General features: G+C 44.4%; 1 protein-coding gene across 2 annotated transcripts in view; it reads right to left on the bottom strand.

Moving 5' to 3' along the window:
* The window catches only part of RhoGAP68F (Rho GTPase activating protein at 68F), a 230,520-nt gene that overhangs the window by 23,692 nt on the left and 186,159 nt on the right, over positions 1–20,669 (bottom strand). For both annotated transcript variants that reach the window (XM_075677915.1, XM_075677917.1), the window contains one exon: positions 12,365–12,493. In XM_075677915.1, coding sequence (XP_075534030.1) covers positions 12,365–12,493 — 129 coding nt within the window. The remainder of the gene's footprint in view (positions 1–12,364; positions 12,494–20,669) is intronic.

Here is a 20,669-nt window from a genome sequence, read left to right as displayed (position 1 = left end):
ATTCCGATAGGCAGGGAGCTTGGCTTGTCAGGTAAAGAACTAAGAGAGTGGACTGACGAGTAGCATAACAGAGAGCGCGATAAGCGAGCTGAAGACAGGGAAGTAGCGCGAGTAGACCATGAATAGGAGATCGCTCGACTGACGGTGGAACGAACCCTGCTGGAGACTAGATGTCTTGCACAGCACGCGTCTGGGACGGTTGAAACCGGTAGAGAACACAGGAAAAACAGCGGTGAAGCATTTAGAAGCCCCCACAAGCTTATTCCTCTCTCAAGGGCCATGACAAACTCAACGCGTACATACAGTGCTTCGAGTGGGTAACCACCAGCCAGGGATGGCCAAGCTGACAGCCAGGTGGGTGCTGTCATTAAACTTGTGTTTGTCAGGCGAAGCCTTGAGCATGGTCGGACGCATGGCTGCGGAGGATGCCACAGACTATCAAAAGCAAACTTTATTGCAAAGGTTCCGGTATATGGAAGAAGGATACCGTCAAAAGTTTCGCGAAACTAAGCCTGAGAATTCTGAGGGTGGCAGTTTGCTGGTCGACTGCTTGGGTACTTTGATCATTGGCAGCAGATGACAAAAAACAGAGAAAACATATGACGCATTAAGAGATAAGATTGTTTCTGAACAGCTTCTGCTACGTTGTGTTTAGAGGCTTGCCATCTTCCTGAAAGAGCGAGGACGCCGCAACCTCGACAAGCTAGCCGAAGCGACTGACCATTATTTGGAGGCGCAACGCCTGACAAACTTCGCCAGAGGAAAAGAAGAGAGAGAGATTAGTAAAGCAGTCCTGCAAATCATGAATTGCGAAACAGAGGCCAGGAAAGGAAAGATTGAGCGCTTTCTATGGGCAAGCAAGGACACCGTGCTGCAGATTGTTGGATGTGGTCAAAAGGACCGAAGTCCTCGTCTTGCTGGAAATGCAGAAAACATGGGCATAAAGTTGATGAATGCCTGAACATGAAGAGCAGCAACAAGACGGCGTCAAGTGCCATTGCTGGCTGCAACGGGATGCCTGCTGTCCTGAACGAAGAAAGCCCAGCTCCTGCCACTAAATCTGAAGAGAGAACAAAGCCACCTGTAAAAGCAGATGGAGAAGCCATCTTGGTCTTCTTGGTCTTCGGATGCAAGAGATGCAGACGGCAACCAGATATCTCAATGGACATCCTGTGATGGTGCTGACAGATTCCGGATGCAATACTGTGGTCTTCAGATGCTCGCTGGTGTCGGAAAAGAATTTCACCAGTATCATGCATACTGTTTACCTTCTGGACGGTTAATTTATGCAGCTTCCAGAGGCAAATGTAGGCGTAGACTCCCCTGTCTTCCAAGGAACGACGCTAGCACTCTGCATGGAAAAGCGACTCTATGATGTTGTTCTTGGGAACATCAATGAGGTGCTCTACCCTATTGGTTTCAACACGCCACATGACCCGTCTGATGTGTCAAAACTGCACAGAGTTGGCACCAGCAGAGGAGCCTGTTCGACACCAAAGCGTGTCCCAAGATAGAGCTACCTTGAGTGCAGCGTCAACAAGGGGAACCAAGGAAATGAAGCTACCTGTTGCTGCATCGAACGCACTAGATGTGGATGTACAAGTTGTGGAAGAGTTGCAGCAAGCAGACCATACTTTGGAGGGTTGTTTTTCGTCGATCGGAAAGCAAATGACGAAGCAATCAACAAAAGTAGAATATGTTTTTATCGAGGGGATACTTTACAGATACTATAGATCGTTGACGAGGAAGGAAGTCGACCAACTGGTCGTTCCCCAAAGCTTCCGTCAGTTCGTCCTTAAGATGGCGCACGAAGGAGTTTTGGCAGGCGACCAAGGTATTAAACGCATCACTGACAAAATACTAGAAGAATTCTATTGGCCAGGTGTGTAGGCTGAGGTGACACGATTTGTGTGCTCTTGTCACATCTATCAGAGCACTGTTCAGAAACACCTAGTCGGACGTGTCCCCCTAGGGAACATGCGGGTGATTGACACGCCAATCCAACGTGTGGCGATTGATATAATCGGGCCACTCTCAGCAACATCGGCAAAAGGAAACTGCTATATCCTAACCATAGTGGACTGCGCAACACGCTATCCTGACGCCGTTGAATTACCAAAAATTGAAACGGAAAGGATAGCAGAAGCGTTGACGGAAATGTTCTTGCGTGTGGGAATACCACAGGAAATCGTGAACGACCGAGGCCAATCCTTCCCTTAAAGTTTAATGCAAGAACTAAGCAGAATACTGTCCTTCCGACATTTGCCAACAACCCCATACCACCCTATGGCGAATGGCCTTGTTGAGCGTTTTAATGGCACGTTAAAACAAATGATACGGCGCATGTGCCAGGAAAGTCTAAAGAATTGGGACAGATACTTGGTGCCGTTATTATTTGCTTATAGAGAAGTGCCTCAGTCTAGTCTCGGCTTTTCTCCTTTTGACTTACTGTACGGTCGATACATTGGAGGACCAATGGCCATACTAAAGGAATTATGGACACGAGCAACTCTTGATGAAGAAACAAAGACCACATATTGTGATGTTATGGAGCTTAGCAAAGGTTTACAGGAAACATGCAGAATTGCTCAGGAGGAGCTGCAGAAAGCCAAGCTGACACAAAAGAAATATTACATTAACATATTACAAAATTACATATTTAAGCGAAGCCACGTCAGCTCTGCGCCAGAGACAAGGTATTGTTACTATTATCTTCCAAAAACAACAAACTAATTCTAACCTGGAAAGGTCCATTCACTGTATCGGAAAAACGTAGTGAAATCGACTATGTTGTTGATTGGGGCACCCACACCAGTCTGTTCCACATCAACCTCCTGAAAAAGTATGAGGAGAGACCACTTTCGACGGACACCACGGGATGTGCGGCTGTCACATTGCAGATGGAACAACTGGAAGAGAAGAGGACCCGGAACTACCATTCCTCTCATTTCCCCAGCGCGAGGCTTACCGTGACGTCAAAGTCACCTTGGACACCTTGGAATACCAGAATACCTTGGAATACCAGAATACCAGAAGACACAGGTCGAACAAATTCTGTCGAACTACCAAGACATCTTTTCGAATGTTCTGGGCAAGACAAACTTGGTTACGTGCAAACTCATGACATCTACAGAGCCAGTGAATGTGCGCCAATACCCGATATCGTTTGCTGTGCAACAGGCAGTAGACGAAGATGTGCAGCAGATGCTGGCGCAGGGAATTATTGAACCATCGGACTCACCCTACCACTTGCCAATTGTTGTGGTTAAAAAGAAAGACGGCAGTATGCGCCTACTGCATTTACTGCATTTGTGAACACATCATGAACTACTTTTGTGCTTGTGGAAAAACTCTTACATATGAACACTTTGCGCCTTATGGACTGTGAACTTTGCCCATGCACGTGCTTTGAAATAAAAATTGTAACAGCGCAAACACATGCAACCACAAAGTATCAAGGACGAGACACAAGCACTGACTGTCAACTAAATTTTATTGACGGAAGACGGATGCCTTATATAAGGGAAAAGGCAGAAGTGAAGGGGGAAGGGAGTGATACAATCGGGGAAAATGACATTGTGCATCGATGGACGAACGTGCCGGCAGTCAACGAAATCAGGCGCAGGAAAAGAAGAAAACTAGAAAAAACTAGAAAAAAGTAGAAAGAAAAGTTGAAAAAATTTTTATGTCAAGTATGCACCAACTCGCCCAGAAAGAAGTTTTAATGAAGTGCTTTGAAAAATTGTGTAAATGAAACAACTGCCTAAAGTGAGGGGTAAAATGTCAGATGTAAGTGCCGTGAGGTGCCGCTAGAAGATCGGAGCAGCCACCCAAGCTCCGTGAAGAACAAAGAAGGGAACGCGTGCATGAGCACGGGGGAAGAGGCGCGATCTTGCCGTGTTCGAACCAGGCGGGCAGCAGTTTTGAGCTCCTGGGGTGAGCGAGGCGAGAGTTCCTGCCAGGCGAGACATCTGCGGCAAGGTGCGGAGGATCGTGGAGCCGAGCGTGGACGAGGACGTCTGAAAAACCAGGGCTCCTGCTGCCAGTGCTCGAGACGCTGGCTGACCCCGAGGGCTGCCAGTCCCTGACCTGCTGCACCTGAGATGTGCAGAGCGAAATTCCAGTCTGGCACAGACGTTTGTGTGCTAGACGTGGTCCTCTTGTGCGATTGCCACGTGTGGATTGCGAGCAGTGCACAAGCTGGGCACTGAGGCCATCCTGGACGTGCAACTGTAGCACGTCGGTCACAAGCGGCGTCCAAGCCGGACACCGAGGCTGCGCGGAACAAGGCGTCCCCTGGCTGCTGCCACTGCAGCTCCTGAGCATGCCGAGCCTGTGAACTGTGCTGAACGGGGCCTGAGCGTATCGTCGTTGCAGCCAGCTCGAGCACGCGTGAACCCACAGTGCCGTGATGACCGAACCTTGAGCCATAAAGCACAGGACTGTTTCAGCCCTATAACTGCGAGTCGGCCTAGTTGGAACAGATTCATCGTAAAACTTTTTTTGCGCAAACAAACAGGGGCGAAGAATAGGGGCAACACAAGGATGAGCGCTTTCTAACAACTCAACTTAACTCAACTTTCTAATAACAAGTTGTTAGAAAGCGCTCGTCCTTGTGTTGCCCCTATTCTTCATCCCTGTTTGTTTGCGCAAAAGAAGAAGTTTTAAGATGTTTCAGCCCGTTTATTCCTGTGTGCTTGCTGTATATGTGTGGACACACTGACTGCCGTTACACAGGTTATCTACTCTCTGTATATGTATATTGTAAAGGTTGCTTTGATTTTTATAAATGCACCTAAGTGACTCTCTGTCTTTCTTCCGCATCACTGCGGACTAGCAAAAGTGCACTTGATGATGATGATGTTTGAGGTTTAATGGCGCAAGGGCCAGGTATGGCCAAAGAGCGCCATGCTAGTGGTAATGAATATGTCGTGGTGTGATGGGCTCTGTGAATTTAATGTGACCTGGCTGTAAAGGGGCCTAAAAGAGTGTGTAAATTGCATAAAAATTACAGGTAATAAAATTATGGCAATGATTAATGACATGTACTATGATCACTGAAATGCATTAAAAAGAATGCTGCATTATATAAAATATGCGAGATGCTAAAATTGTCTAAGAGCACTACAGCCTCGCCAGAGCCCTTGAAACGCAAGGGCCGAGAGGCATGTGCTATGCGAAATAGCTTTCACAGCGGCATCCTCTGGAGAGAGGGGACGCTATGAATGTACAGGGCTAATTACATGTAACACAACATCTTTCAGGAAGTCTAGAACTGAGTTAGTGTCAAAGAGCGGTTCTGGGCCGAGTAACATTACAGAATGAAGGGGAATGTGTTGCCGGTATGCTAACGGAAAATGTTTCTTTCTGTCAGATTCAGCTTTCCGACACTCCAGGAGGACATGGAGGACGGTCAGCCTCTCCCCGCATCTCCCACAGGTTGGGGGCTCATTTCCAGTGAGTAAAAAATTGTGGGTGCCAAATGTGTGTCCTATTCTTAGACGGCACAATAGGACATCTGTTCGGCGTGATTTTGTTGCAGAAGGCCAGAACCCTAATTGTGGCTTTATTATGTGCAATTTATTATTTCTTTCCATGTCCCACGAGCGTTGCCAGTAGTTTCGCAGTTTTCTGCGCAAGTAGGGCCTCAGATCTGTGACAGGGACTGCTGCGGTAGGATTTACAGAATACGATGCAATTGATGCGGCCATCTGGTCCGCCAGAACATTGCCTTCGATGCCCCTATGAAAAGTGCACTTGGAAACACTGGTTAAAATGTCAATGTTTCCCACAAACAGTACTGCTAGGTGTTTGTTATCAACCCCCCTCACCATCAACCGGGCTTTGCTAATCTCTTAAACAACATATTAAATGAAATTACTTCAAAGTATCCCCAAGCTAGTATTCTCCTTTTGGGAGACTAATTTTCCTGACATTAACTGGCACAATGGCAATGCTTTACTAACAAATCAAACTGAAGCGAGCGACTTTATAGAAGTGTGTTTAAATTACAATTTAATACAGCTAGAACTGGAGGCAACCCGTGTGTCGGGGACATCTGCCAATATTTTAGATCGTATACTAACCAGTCATCCTGAAAGCTTATCACCCCTTACATATCTTCATGAGATTAGTGATCACAAAATTATTCATGCTGCCTTCACTTTCGCTCCCCCAGCATGCGACATGCATGCTAAGACAACTTGTTTATATGACAAAGGTAACTGAGGCTATAAATACTGAATTAAACACGTTCTTTTCTACCTTTGCAGATGAATTTAATAAACATTCGGTTCATGATAACTGGCTGCTGTTTAAAAACAAACTATGTGGACTAAGGAACCGAGTTATTCACAGGATAACCAATCGATACAATCGACAAAAACCATGGTTTACGAGATCTTTAAAACGACTAGAAAATAAAAAAAAAGCGTCTTTATCGCCACGCTAAAGTTAAGGCAAGCTCAGCTGTGTGGGAGAAGTATTACGCTACTGAAGCTGTGTACTTAATTGTAATTCGCAATGCCAAGCGAACCTTTTTTTCACTATGACCTGCCAGACATTTTACTTACTAATTCAAGAAAATTCTGTCAGGTGATAAACCCCAAAGAAGCGTGTATCAATAATCTTACTAACGAGCTGGGTGAACTGGTGACAGATTTAACCTGCACTAATATGTTCAACAACGCGTTTTCTTCAGTTTTCACTAATGAAATGGACACACTTCCTCCTCCGCCAACCACAAATATACAATGCAACATGTCAGCCATCACATTCACAGTACGTGGGCTTTAATCTGTGATAGAAAATATTAAGTTGTCTTCATCATCTGGCATCGATTACATTAACTCTAAACTACTAAAACACACGAAATACATTTCTGCAGAGTTTCTATATTTATTATTTTCGCAGTTGCTTTCCACAGGCACCATGCCAGACGAGTGGAAGATGGGGAAGGTTATTCCAGTCTACAAATCGGGCAACAAAAATTCTCCCCTAAATTACCGCCTCATTTCATTGACAAGTGTTCCCTGCAAGATCATGGAGCATGTAATCTACTCTCATATTATGAACTTTCTAGACGCTAACAACTTCTTTCATCTTTCACAGCACGGGTTTCGCCGGGGCCGTTCTTGCGAGACCCAGCTTGCACTATTTCTTCATGATGTTCATGCTAATCTTGACCGTAACATACAGACGCCATATTTTTGGATTACACGAAAGCGTTTAACAAAATCGCTTATGAATGCCTATTACTAAAACTTTCTCATTTGCATTTGCATCCTAATATCCTAAAATGGCTTGAGCAATTTTTAACTAACCGCTCACAGTATGTCTTGTTTAATAACCACGCTTCAAACATTACACTCGTCACATCAGGCGTACCACAGGGGTCCATCCTTGGCCTCCTTTTTTTCTTAATTTACATTAATGACTTACCGTTCCATGTGTCCTGCCATATCCATATGTTAGCCGATGACTGCGTTAGTTACCGCGCAGTCAATACCATCACTGACCAAATAACTCTTCAATACGACCTTAACTGGGTACAAGAATGGTGTGATGTTTGGCTGATGACACTCAACTCTAATAAATGCGAACTTCTCTCGTTTACCCGTCGTCATCACCCTCTTCACTTTTCTTATCGGATTGGTGACGTCACCGTGGAATCAGTGGAATCCTACAAATACCTAGGTATCACCTTGACCAATGATCTAACCTAGAATGCGCATGTTACTAGTGTTATTTCATCGGCTAACAAAACATCGGGATTTCTAAGACATCACCTTCGCCTCACACCATAGCATGTAAAACTGTTAGCCTATAGATCATTGGTAAGAACGGAACTCGAATACGCATCTGACATCTGGGATCCGCATCAAGCATATCTCGCCAAAGCCCTCGAGGCAGTTCGAAATGGTGCCAACAGGTATGCTCATTCCACATACTCTTACAACGTCAGCATATCATCTTTAAAAAAAGTCTTCCTTATCGCTTCTATCCCTTCGTCACCGCATTGCCACCCTTTCCCTCTTCCACAGTTTCTACTATTCGACGCTTAATCGACCACCTCACATTGTTCCCCCAATGCACCGGTCACGGCGCATTAGCCATCCTCAGCAGGTAGCACAATTCACGCACAAATACATTTTCAGCCTCATTTTCTACCGAGAATCTAAAGACCGGAATGGCCGTCCTCATCAAACCGCTGCCATCACCTGCTCTTCACAATTTGTTCAAGATGTGACAACTTTTTTATTTACAGAATTGAATGCATTATAGCACTTGTTTGTATATGTTGTTTTCCCACGCCTTATGTAATACGCCTACTACGGGGTCTTTAAGTAAATAAAATGAAATGAAATGAAAGTGTCGAAAAGTGCTGAAAGTAGTCCTACAACACTACAGCATCCTTAGCATGCTTCACACACTTTCCGGTATCTATAAATTTCTAAGGCTAAGGAAGGTTACAGAAAAAGGAATTCGCAATGCTCTACATGTAGATACGCTAAATACCTACCTAGCTGCGGCTGTTGCACCAAAGGCTCTCCGTATTGTTGTAAAACCAGCTCTGTCAGACATGTCTAAGCGCAATATAGCTAGATGGGATAACATACTAACAAATGCTTCACTACAACTCACCCGTGTTGAGTTAGATCACTATCGTTCTTCCAGTAAGAAATTCATGAACCAAGAAAGTCAAATTGCTGCGAGCTTAAACTTGTCCTCTAGCCAATCCGCCGCATTAGAGGCATTCGCAACCAAAAAACGGAATGAAATCTACGCAATGAAAGCCAAGAAACTGTCCCGTGACGGTGTTGTTGTGTGCTCTTCTGGAAGCCAGGACAAGGTATTCAACTCTGCCCCTCTTCAAACCCAACCTCTAGAAGTGCACTCCGGCACTTCTTCGTCATCCTCTGTTAGTAGGTTTGCCCATCAGGAGCAGAATAATATTGTTAATATTTCAGACATTCAGCTAACAGCTGAGGAGTGCAGTGTTCTACGTCGTGGTCTTAATTTTTGTCCAGCAACAGGTGGACATAATGAATTTCAACTACTGAAAGATTTGGATAATTTCGCCTGTAACTTACGCTTGCGCGAATACTTCCATGACCGCTCCAATTCAAACGATTCGAAACACGAGTTACCCTTTGGCAAGCGCTGGGTCCCTCCTACACAGTGCGATAGATTTTTGGACATGTATATCACAGCAGTACAACAAGACGTTCTACAATTGTATCAAAAACAAGCACCCTTCCGCCGTAATTTGTTCGCCAGCGAAATGAAAGCACTAGATACCCTGCCCTCTCGCAAAGACATCGTCATTAATCCTGCTGACAAAGGTGGTGCCATTGTCATAATGAATAAGTCCGATTACGCCGCAGAGGCCCACAGACAGCTAGCAGACGCAACGTTTTATAAACGCCTTGATCATGACCCCACTGAGCAATATAAATCTCTGATCAAAAGCACAGTGCTAGATCTCGTCAAGAAGAAAAAGGTGCCTGACAATGCGGTTCATTCTCTAATTCCACTAAGTCCTGTTGCTGGTCGTTTTTACCTTTTACCTAAAATACATAAGATAAACAACCCAGGTCGCCCCATCATTTCTGGTATAGGTACAGTCACAGAAAATTTGTACAGCTATGTAGATTCCCTGGTTAGTCATATCCCAGCTACGTTTGCCTCTTACGTAAGAGACACTACCCACTTCCTGTCGGATATAATCGATCTCATTATTCCTCAAGGTTCTCTTTTGGTCACACTTGATGTAGCATCTTTGTATACTAACATTCCACATTCTGATGGCATCATGGCAGTCGTCAATTGCTACGAATGTACATCACCCGAGAAACTCATCGATAGCGACACATTGGCAACTTTGCTAGCTCTTATTTTAGAACGAAATAACTTCGAAATTGAAGGACAGCACTATGTGCAAGTTAGTGAGACATCTATGGGTACGCGAATTGGCCCGAACTACGCCAATATATTTATGGGTCAGCTAGAAGATAAATTTTTGCTAACCAGGACGTTAAAACCTTTTTATTACAAACGTTACATTGACGATGTTTTTCTGATTTGGCCTCATGGGGAACAGGAACTGCTTTCTTTCATATCTGACTTTAACAATGCCCATCCATCTATATCGTTTTCTCACACGTATTCTGCATCTACTATTAACTTCCTTGATGTCAGCGTTTCAGTGCTAAATGATAAACTATCTACTGCCCTATACAAAAAGCCAACAGATAGATGTCAATATTTGCACTTCGATAGCAGTCACGTTAAACATTGCAAGACTAGCATTCCTTATAGCCAAACCTTACGTTTTAAAAGAATTTGTTCTGAGCAATCAGAGTTTCAAAAGAATTGCGGTACCCTAAAAAACAGTTTAGCCAAACAAAATTACCCACCACAATTAATTGACGATGCAATAAAACGCGCAGACGTGCATGACCGAAGGACGCTTCTTTGCATTAAGAACAAACCGACTCCCTCATCCCAGACAAATCTTGTCCTAACCCACAGTGCGTCAGTCCCAAGTGTTTCGCATGTATTAAGGAAACAACACAATATTCTAATGCAAAGTGAACGCCTCAAAAACATATTCTCTGATCCGCCTAAAGCAGTATACCGTAAAGCTAGAAATATTCGAGACATACTAGCATCATCATCTAAGGCTGACTGCCCTGATGCCATCGGATGCCATCCTTGTCGAAAACCGCGATGTAAAGTATGCCCCTACATAGTCACATCGCAACAGGTTACTAGTACGTTTTCAAACTTTTGTTTAAAAATCAAAGGCGATTTCGACTGCGACACAAAAAACATAATATACATGCTTGAATGTACGCTCTGCAAAAAACGGTACATCGGACAAACAGAAGGGCCTTTCAGATTCCGCTTTAACAATCATAAATCCCATGCTAACACGTTGCCCAACCTGCCCATCTCAAGACACGTGCATCTTCCTGACCACTCATTTGATAAACTGAGAGTCACGTTGCTTGAATCTGGATTTCGTTCAAATTATGATAGAGAAGCCCGCGAATCCTTTCTTATATATAAGTTTGATACCGTCGCGTGTGGTATGAATGAATGCGTAGGAAAATTGAGTTGCCTGTCTTTGCAGCCCATCACTTGTCCCTTCTGCTACTAATACGTCGCTATTCCCCTTTTTTTGTGTCTGTGTTTGCTTGATAACATAGCACATATTGAGCAAATATTGACGTTTTGTTGTCACGTGGCGATTGGTTTTTACAATTCATTCCGGTGCATTTTTATGCTTTGTATTTTAGATGATATGTTTGCAATCGCCATCGGTCTATACACGTGTCAGCAATCCTTTGAACGATTCAGATGCATTTTGTTCACCCATTTTATTCGTTTTTCATGTAAACGTATCTTCATTTGGTCGATAAGCACATGTATATTAACTGTACTGACACCATGCAATGTATTCTGATGAAGGCCGGACCCCGGCCGAAACGTCAATAAACCGCTTCATACGCTTGTCTACTTCACTGTGTGTGTGTGTGTGTGTGTGTGTGTGTGTGTGTGTGTGTATATATATATATATATATATATATATATATATATATATATATATACACACACACACACACACACACACACACACACACACACACACACACACACACACACACACGCACCTAGTATTTTTGTATTTATACAATATTCAGCATATTAGTTATAACGTAAAAAAAACCAACCCCAGCTGACTTCCCACTGCTAAAATTCAAATATATAGGTCAAAATATAGATCTCACAATTTTTGCTACACATTCCCATATTGAAAACCTTCTTGTCCTCAGGCAAAAGAGCAATTTGGCTTGTGAGAGAACATTCAAGTCAATGAGTTTATTCACTTCGCGCTACTAGCCAAGATCATGTTACCGTACCAACTCGCCCAACTGTCTATCCTTTTGTATTGAACGTTAATCTAGTTGGGGATAATCGTGGCACAATTCGGGATATAAAAATGGTGGTAACTGCAGTAAAAGCTAAAACTTATGGAAATTTGGACAATTTCAAAGGCATAAATAATTGTAAAGAGTTTCTGGAGTGTTGTGCATGGAGCTGCTTGCCCAACAAATATTAATTCTGCTGAGAGTGATATTTTACCGAAGTCTGAAAAATCTAATAAATTCTTTTTGTCTGTATGACAACAAATGTTGCAAGCATACATGAAGAATGGCACATAAAAATGCACACCCTGGATGGCAAATGCTACCACACATTTCAGGCCTCCAGTGAGTGTTGCCTCCTGCACAAGGGTCAGCCAAGTTATAAACAGCGGCCGTGTGTTTCTCCCAAGGCTAAGACTGAGAACACTCACCCTGGAAGCTCATGACATCATCATAAAGGTCGAAGGTCAGCAGAGGCTCCTCTAGCTCCCTCAGGAAGGTCTTGAGGATCACCGCCGCAACATGGACATTCTTGTATGCATCAAAGTTGACATACTTGCCTGCAGAGAACACAATGGCACTCATGCACCTGACAGATATGCAGGAATACTGGATAGCATTTACTTCAAAATTTTTGCTATCAAGCACAGCACAGAGTTTCTTACAGTTATAATTAGAGGGAAAAGTGGCATTACACTTGCATGCATGGGAATGACGAGAAGTGGGGGCTTTGCGTAGATGTCTTTCTTAGACAGGACACCCTTGAAAGAAATGCTTCTGTCACAATGGTTCAGCCTCTACTTAAATGATATTAGTATTAAGCAAAAATTTATTACTGAAACTTAAGTACTCAAGCTAAGGCACACAGTTATACAACACGTGAACTGCACCGTCAACAATTCACTAAACTTAGGAGCGACAGTGAGAGAGCCTGTGTTCATTCTGTGCTAGTTTCAATTGTACATCTGCTTTCTTTGTTAGTGTTATGCAGTCGAGTCCACTTATAACAAAATCAATAGTTCTGCAAAACGTCATTATATTAGTAGTTCGCTAAATGCAAACACACCCTTCAAAATATTCAGTAATTAGAGACACAGTCATTCATTTACTGCAGTCTCAATACAAAAGCACTAACAATGACTCTAGCAATAAGCCAAGCCTTTTCGCCACGTAATGCAACACCTGCCACATGCTTAGAACGAACTGCTAGACCTTTGCAATGAATCAAATCTGCCATTATAGGAGAACTCATGCACAATGCATGTGGAGAAATTCCTGTACAGTGTCTTCAAGTTCAATATGAACAGCCACGCCTGGACTCGACTCTCTCCTCCACGCTCAGTCACAGGCCTTCGCAACGTGACAGGAATAAACGGAACTTTTTCTTGATGTGCAGCTCGATGGCTCACCACATGAGGTCGCCAACACCTGACCGTGTACGCAAGCGCGAAGAGGCTGGATTCTGTTGCTGCCATTTTATTGCAATAGCAATTACGTGGACAACACTCCAAGTGCATTTCTGCTGTCGCCGTCAAATTTCGTATAAAGCCCAAGTGCGATAAAATTGTTGCCATGCACCATATGCTGTCTGTGCCAATTAAAGCATGCGAGGGTAAGCCGGCAATCGCCGCTCAATCTTGCACCCGAAAGGGAAGAAAGCGAGGAGAAAGCGCACCGTCTTCCGTTGTGTGCAAGGCTTCGGGAGGAGGGCAGGGAGGGAGGGGGGGTTCTATTACGGGCGGCCAGGTGCGCCCACCCAGGCCGCTGTATCTTGAAAGCCATCTGCGACGAACACAGAGTCCGCTGTGTTTTCACAGCTTAGTTTGCGTTGAAGCAAGAGGCAGCACGATTGTCAATTCGCCTCGCTGCTGCTGGCCGCCCTTCCTCAGTCCAACATTTCGACAGCTAGTTTCCGCGGCCATCAAGTGAGATGTATTCCCATTTGCGTGTGCGCACATGACACCACGGTCGTTAATTTAGTTACTATGTCTAGGTTTTCGAGTTTATACAGCCAATCAAACTACCATCCTTACTTAGTACAGCTGTCCACTAATTTGCCTTTCGGGCTAAACTGAGGCTTTTTCCTGCGTAGCTTCTGTCGCTTTCTTTTGCGCACAACGTCTATCAGACCTGTTATTGCCCATGATGTGAGTGGGGACCCTGCAATCTTGTTCTAGTTTTGTAGGTGTGGTTACCTCCCCACTCCTGTGCCTGACGCTCGCGTCTGAACCTGTGCCGTCGATCCCTCACATGATGTCTATTGTGTACCAGCTTTTGCACCTGACTTCATGAGCTTTCTCCATGGGATCGTTGAGAGGGTGAAAACGCAGTTTCTTGCCAATGCCTCAAACACAGTCACTGTAGCCACGGTGCACTGCTGCATGCCATTTTGCAAGTCTGAACAGGGGAAGACGCCGGGTGTTTCCTTTCACCAATTTCCTTGCGATGCGGACCTGAGTTGTAAGTAGCAAAAAAAGGTATTTCTTGCAAAATTCTCATCAAGAAGTCTGCATCAACTGTAGTGGGTAGCAAATGCTCCAATGAAAGCGATATCTTTTCAGATGCCGAATACTGAAGTTGCTTGCGGGTGCTGTACCGACCACTTTCCATTTCTATCCGTCCTATATGGTGCACGAAGTGCTGCAACTGCTCGTTACACCCTGCCTGGAACAATCATCCATCTTGAACTGCCCAGAAGATGTAGGCAACAAACCACACAGATGGTGTGACTGCTGTCAAGTTTGTCAGACTACTACTATACTCGCGGGCAACTTTCTGTGGCAATGAAGGGAAAGCTACGAAGGCAAAGTGCACACAAGTGAGAGCGCTTCTGAAAAGAGTCCAGTGTTTTCATCCACATTAGTTGAAGCTGAAGAAGAGAAAACATAAACACTTTATTAGCAACAGTAAAATATGATAGAACACACCACTGAATGTAAAAGTTTACTTATTTTGTGGCTTTTCCCTTCCACGTCTGGGCAAATGCGAAACCGTTGCACGTGAAGCTGCGTTGATTCGGTGTCTGTTCCAAGCAACCAAAAGCACCGTCACATGCTGGCAGACTACTTGGCGCAGTAACATATGTGCAGCAGCCATGCGCCCATAGCCTTCCCTTCGTTGCCACAGAAAGTTTCCCTCGAGTATAGCGAATTACACAACGACGGTGGGCTTGGCGGCTGTGCCACGATACAGTCCACTAAACTACTGCTGCTCAATATGCAGGTGCTCATCATCGCACTGATCGGCGCAGCGCTGCCCGGTACTATCTCGGCTGTCCCACACACAACATCAAACTGCATGCAACCGTGCCTTGGCCGTGCCCCTGCTGTCCCTCACCAAGTCGTGCTAACCCCCCCTACGCTTCTACTAGCGCCACCTGTGACGAGCGTGATCAACCCTACCCCCAGGGAGCTGCCTATGTCAGCAACATCCGTCAGCAGATCACTTATAAAAGAGCAACACCATCACACACCAACCCGTGGGCTCGGCGTCTGTGCCAAGATACATTCCACCAGAGTCCTTCCATGTTTTTCTGGTCACGAAACTCCGCCGTCACGCTATGGGAGAGGTTCATATGCTGCCCAAAGGTGCCGCGACGCGGCGCCACTGTGCCACAGAGGGCATCGTTCGCGTACCGAAATGCGTGCGCAGTGCGAGGCGAGCTGACTTTTCGGGTACGTTCTGTGCATGTGCTGTGCTATTTTTCGAGTGTTGGGCTGTTTTGTTGAAGTGGTGGGGTGGGACAACGATGCCGAACACGTGTTGCGTGCCTGGGTGCCGTTCCGGCTACAAGGGCACGACCGAAAAGGTGTCGTTGTTCTGTTTACCTAATAACAAGGAGCAGCGCGAGAAATGGAAGCGGGCCATACCGCGGCAGGAAAGTGGCGGTTTTAATTTCGAATCGAAGTATACACGTGTGTGCGCGAAACACTTTGACGCCTCGGACATCGTCACTGCGTACAATTTCAACATCAACGGCGACGACGTGTCCCTGGAGCGTGAGAAGCCGACGCTTAACACATTTGCTTTATGCTTTGTTGCAACCTCAATTTGTGTTATACCAGGATAGAGTAGTTCACAGCAACAGCGCCCTTACCCCGACCACCTATGAAAGGTATAGCATTAGAATTCCTTTAAATGCAAGTGTTAAAACAGAATAATATGCATTGTTTTATTTTCCATTGTCCTTTAGTCTTGGCTAATGATGGGCTACAATTCTTCAATTGCACGTACTTTTAAGTCTATAAGCTGCTATGAGTAAGAAGGTTATTAGCACACTGTTAGCTACATTTGTATTGTGATTTTCTGAGCAAGTTTTGTCTGCATGTTTAAGTAACAGCTGAAGAAGTAGAAAGGTGGTATCTCTAACAAGCCATTTAAAAAAAATTGCTGTATTTGTGATGTGGCTACTTGTGTTCGTTTGAGAGTTCTTTAGCCGTGTGTTATGAAATGCTTATGCTTTACACTTTCTTGTTTATAGAAACAATCGACTATGCATTCTGTACTTATTGCCATTCGTTTGCTGGTGTTTGTTTCCTGCCTCCCAATGCATACCTCTCACGTTTGATCTTATTTCTTTATGCGTATTATATCAGTGTCATGCTTTTAACAAACTTCTTGCATTGTGAATAGTGGACCATTTGTGACCGGACGCCTCCGTGCTATCTGTATTTCGCTCCGCTTATTTTACATGATAAATAAATGATCGTGCTTGTATTTTGTTTTGCACCAACACGTTTTATTTATTTTCTTAATGGAATTATAAAGTTTTTTTTTTCATTTTTCGACCATGATAAGAATATCAGGACCGGTGATTGCAACATTTTAACATATTGTAAATAGTTGCGAATTAAGAACCAAAATACCTAGTCTCGTCGTTTCTGCGTCGAAACCACAACCAGTGAAGTGCTGGGCTTACTGACGCTTCTAAACGACTGCTTGCTAAGGCAATTGCCTAATTACAGCTAGTTTCAACTGTGCAGGTCCTAACACTTCAGGTTCGCCTTAATCCGTTGTTAAAAGCCGCACCGAAGGCATTTAGCAGGATGCGTTGTTGGGCAAGTTGGTTCATTGTAATAGGAAACATTGGTTGCGCTTTCTAGACAATCACATGTAAGAAGACAGGACAGGTCTGTCTGTCTGTCCTGTCTTCTTACATGTGATTGTCTAGGAAGACATTTAGTAGCGAAGTTCGTCTTGCATTAATTCTACCTAAATCTTATTCAGAAATGACATCGCTTTGCAAGAAATCTTAAGCGCATGGAGCAGCTCAGTTCCCTTTTCTTTGTCATTAAGTATTCTACGGTAGCAGCCCTTTGCAATAGCAATTTCATTCTTTTGATCTCGTTATAAGATACTGCCCACAGAGTCCTTCTATGCCACAGTTTAACAGAAACTGAACAGCTGTGCTCGGCGAACAATCTGGCGCTATGCGCAACGGAGAATTGGCGCTTACTCCTCTGGTGATAAGTGGGACCACTGGCGTTTTGTTGCGAATGCGCGGTGTTTAATTTAAGGCAAATATTAAAAAGTGGAGCCCACCGAAGCGTTGAGGCGAATGGCGATGACGAAGAAATCCGGACCGGGACCGCCCGGCCGTGTACAGCGGATGCACTTCGACGGGGGCGAAATGCAAAACACCCGTTTATTTAAATTTAGGTGCATTTTAAAGGATCCCAGGTGGTCAAAACTAATCCCGAGTCCCCCACTACGGCGTGCCTCATAATCGTATCGCGGTTCTGGCTCTTAAAATTCCAGATCTTTCTTCTTTTTGGTTTGAGACCGCCGCAAGCTCCATGTTATGAGCGGCTTTTTTTTTTTTTCGTCCCGTGCGCTCATATCATCGCAGAAGACACGCTCAGGCAGTAATTTAATTATATTCAATGTTAAAAATAGTTACGTGAAACTAAAGCGATCGTTGAGGAAGTTGAGAAAGCTAGAATACCGAGGCTGCCCCACACACAACCACAGCGGTAGCGGCGTTCGCATGCCCTCTCATGCACGGTTGCGCCTCTAGCGGCGGGCGCTGGCGCTATATGAAACTGAGGCGGCAGTTTCGTGACCAGAAAAAAACATGGAAGGACTCTGATTCCACTAAACTGCTGCTGTTCAATATGCAGGTCAGTCAGTGTTAGTCTTTACGCTAAGAAATCATGCAACTATGTTTTGATACTGCTGCCGAGCCCCCAGTGTCTGTTTGCCATCGCAATGAATTGTATTCATGTCTCGCGCTCTTTGCTGCTACTGTCGGGCGGCATAGAAACTAAACCCGGTCCTGACGCTAACGCTGTTCTAACTAAACGAAAGACACTGTCCGCTGTGCAATTGCAGTTAATTAACAAGATTAAAGGTTTAAAAAGCGAACTAGTCGAGACTAACAATTCGATTTCCGAACTAAACAGAAGAATGCATGCCGTCGAGAGCCACTGTCAACACATTGATGACCTGCAGCGGCAGGTTGAAACATTTAAGACTTCTGTGGCTGTGATGACATGGGCAACCTCCGATATAGAAGCGTGCATCGATGACGCAGAAAACTGAGCCCGCCGCAATAACCTTATCTTCTTCGGTATCCCCGACCCAAGTGCGTCTGAATCCGCCGCTCAAGCAGAGGAAAAAATAATTCAGCTTTGCGCAGACCAATTAAACATGACCGTGAATCCTGAGGAGATTGAACGTGCGCATCGTCTCGGCTGCCATTCCGATAGCCGAAACCGTCCTATAATCGTAAACTTCCTTTTTTATATAAAACAAAAGAAAAAATTGTAACGGCCGCAAGTTGAAAGGGACTAACTATGGCATTCGCGAAGACTACTCTCGTACTGTGCAAAATGCCCGGAAACATGTTTTGGCTTTTGCGAGGACCAAATCGGCTCCATTTTCATTAAGCTACAAAACTCTGTTTATAGGATCTGCTAAGTACATGTATGGCAAAACTAAAAAATGTGTAAAAGAAATACAATAGCAATCGCTGCATCACCGTCATCCAACACACCGTTCGATAACGACAAACCGCCCTAACACTACTATTTCAGTGATCTATTCTAACATACGTAGCTTCCTTTCCAAATGTGACGTTGTATCTAATTTGGTTTTATCGTCTGGATGTAACTTGTCGATACTAATCGAAACCTGGCTAACCGTTGACGTATTCGACACGGAAGTCATGGATGACTTACCCGGTTTCCATGTTTTCTGTAACGATCGCCAGCACTCTAGAGGCGGCGGGGTGCTGATCGCCATTAGTAATACGATACCCTGCTCCGTTGTTCACAACCCAAGTGACCTTGAAATATTATGGCTACTCTCTCGTGCAACCCCGCAAACTATATTACTTGGCGTTTGCTACTGCCCCCCGCGAGCAGACACTAGCTTTCCAGACAAACTCAACTGCGTCCTAGATGTACTAATGAAAAAATACACTGACACTCAGATTTTGCTCTTCAGAGGCTTTATATTCCCAAATATCAATTGGGATAGCTATCCATCTTCGTCACATAGTATAACCGAAAATGATTTCCTCGAAGTCTGCTTTAATTTCAACTTAACTCACCCAGTCTTAGAACCAACACGCGTAGTGAATAACTCGGCCAACATTTTAGATCTCATATTAACTAACAATCCGTCTAGCCTATCTTCGATATCTTATCTCCCGGCAATTAGCAGCCATAAAGTAATCCACACTGTCTTTAACTTTACCTTTCCAAAGTGAGAATCATGGAATAATATAATACGCTTATGCGACAATGGCAACTACGAAGCCATTAACAACAAACTCATGTCCTTTTACCCCACTTTCAATGCTGAATTCCACAGCGGCACACTTCAAGCAAATTGGTCGATTTTCGAACAAAAAATCCTCAACCTTGCTACTAACCACATTCCAGTTATTTCTGTACCGACTAACAGCACTAAACCTTGGTTCACAAAAAAGTGTCAACTTTAGAAAACAGTAAAAAACAATTTTTTTGGTTGGCAAAGCAAACCAATTGTGCTGTGGCCTGGACCAAATATTACGAGGCAGAGAAAGTTTGTCTCTCAGCTATACGCCGCGAAAAACACTCCTTTTTCCATGACACATTGCCTCGTGTACTAAGCATTAACCCCCAGAAATTCTGGCAATTTCTAAACCCCAAGCCACCGGATGCTATCACTATCGCCGACCATAACAATAAAGTAATCCCCGAAGAAGAGTGTGCCGATGCATTTAACCGCGCGTTTTCATCAGTATTCACCAGAGAACCTGATGCTCTGTCACCTATACCACCTTCACCTGTGCAATCTGTTATGTCACCCATCGAATTCACTGAATATGGCATAACGGCAATAATTGAAAAGCTAAAACTCTCATCGTCATCAGGGGCGGATGGCATCAACTCTAAACTGTTAAAAAATACTAAACTCATCTGCGCATCGTACTTTAGATTAATCTTCTCACAGTCTTTATCCTCCTGTAGCATCCCCGTCACCTGGAAGAAAGGGCAGGTCGTCTAAATCTACAAATCGGGCAATAAAAACTCACCTCTTAACTGCAGACCGATTTACCTAACCTGCGTACCCTGCAAGATAATGGAGCACGTCATTTTCACCTAAATTATGCACTTTTTTTGACACTAACAACTTCCTTCACCCATGCCAACATGGTTTCCGTAAGGGTCTCTCGTGCGAAACGCAACTTGCTATGTTCGTCCATGACTTACATGTTAATCTTGATGCTAACACCCAAATTGATGCCAT

Source organism: Dermacentor variabilis, unplaced genomic scaffold (genome assembly GCF_050947875.1).
Source record: "Dermacentor variabilis isolate Ectoservices unplaced genomic scaffold, ASM5094787v1 scaffold_14, whole genome shotgun sequence".
Taxonomy (NCBI): Eukaryota; Metazoa; Arthropoda; class Arachnida; order Ixodida; family Ixodidae; genus Dermacentor; species Dermacentor variabilis.
This window is presented reverse-complemented; position numbering and strand designations above follow the sequence as displayed.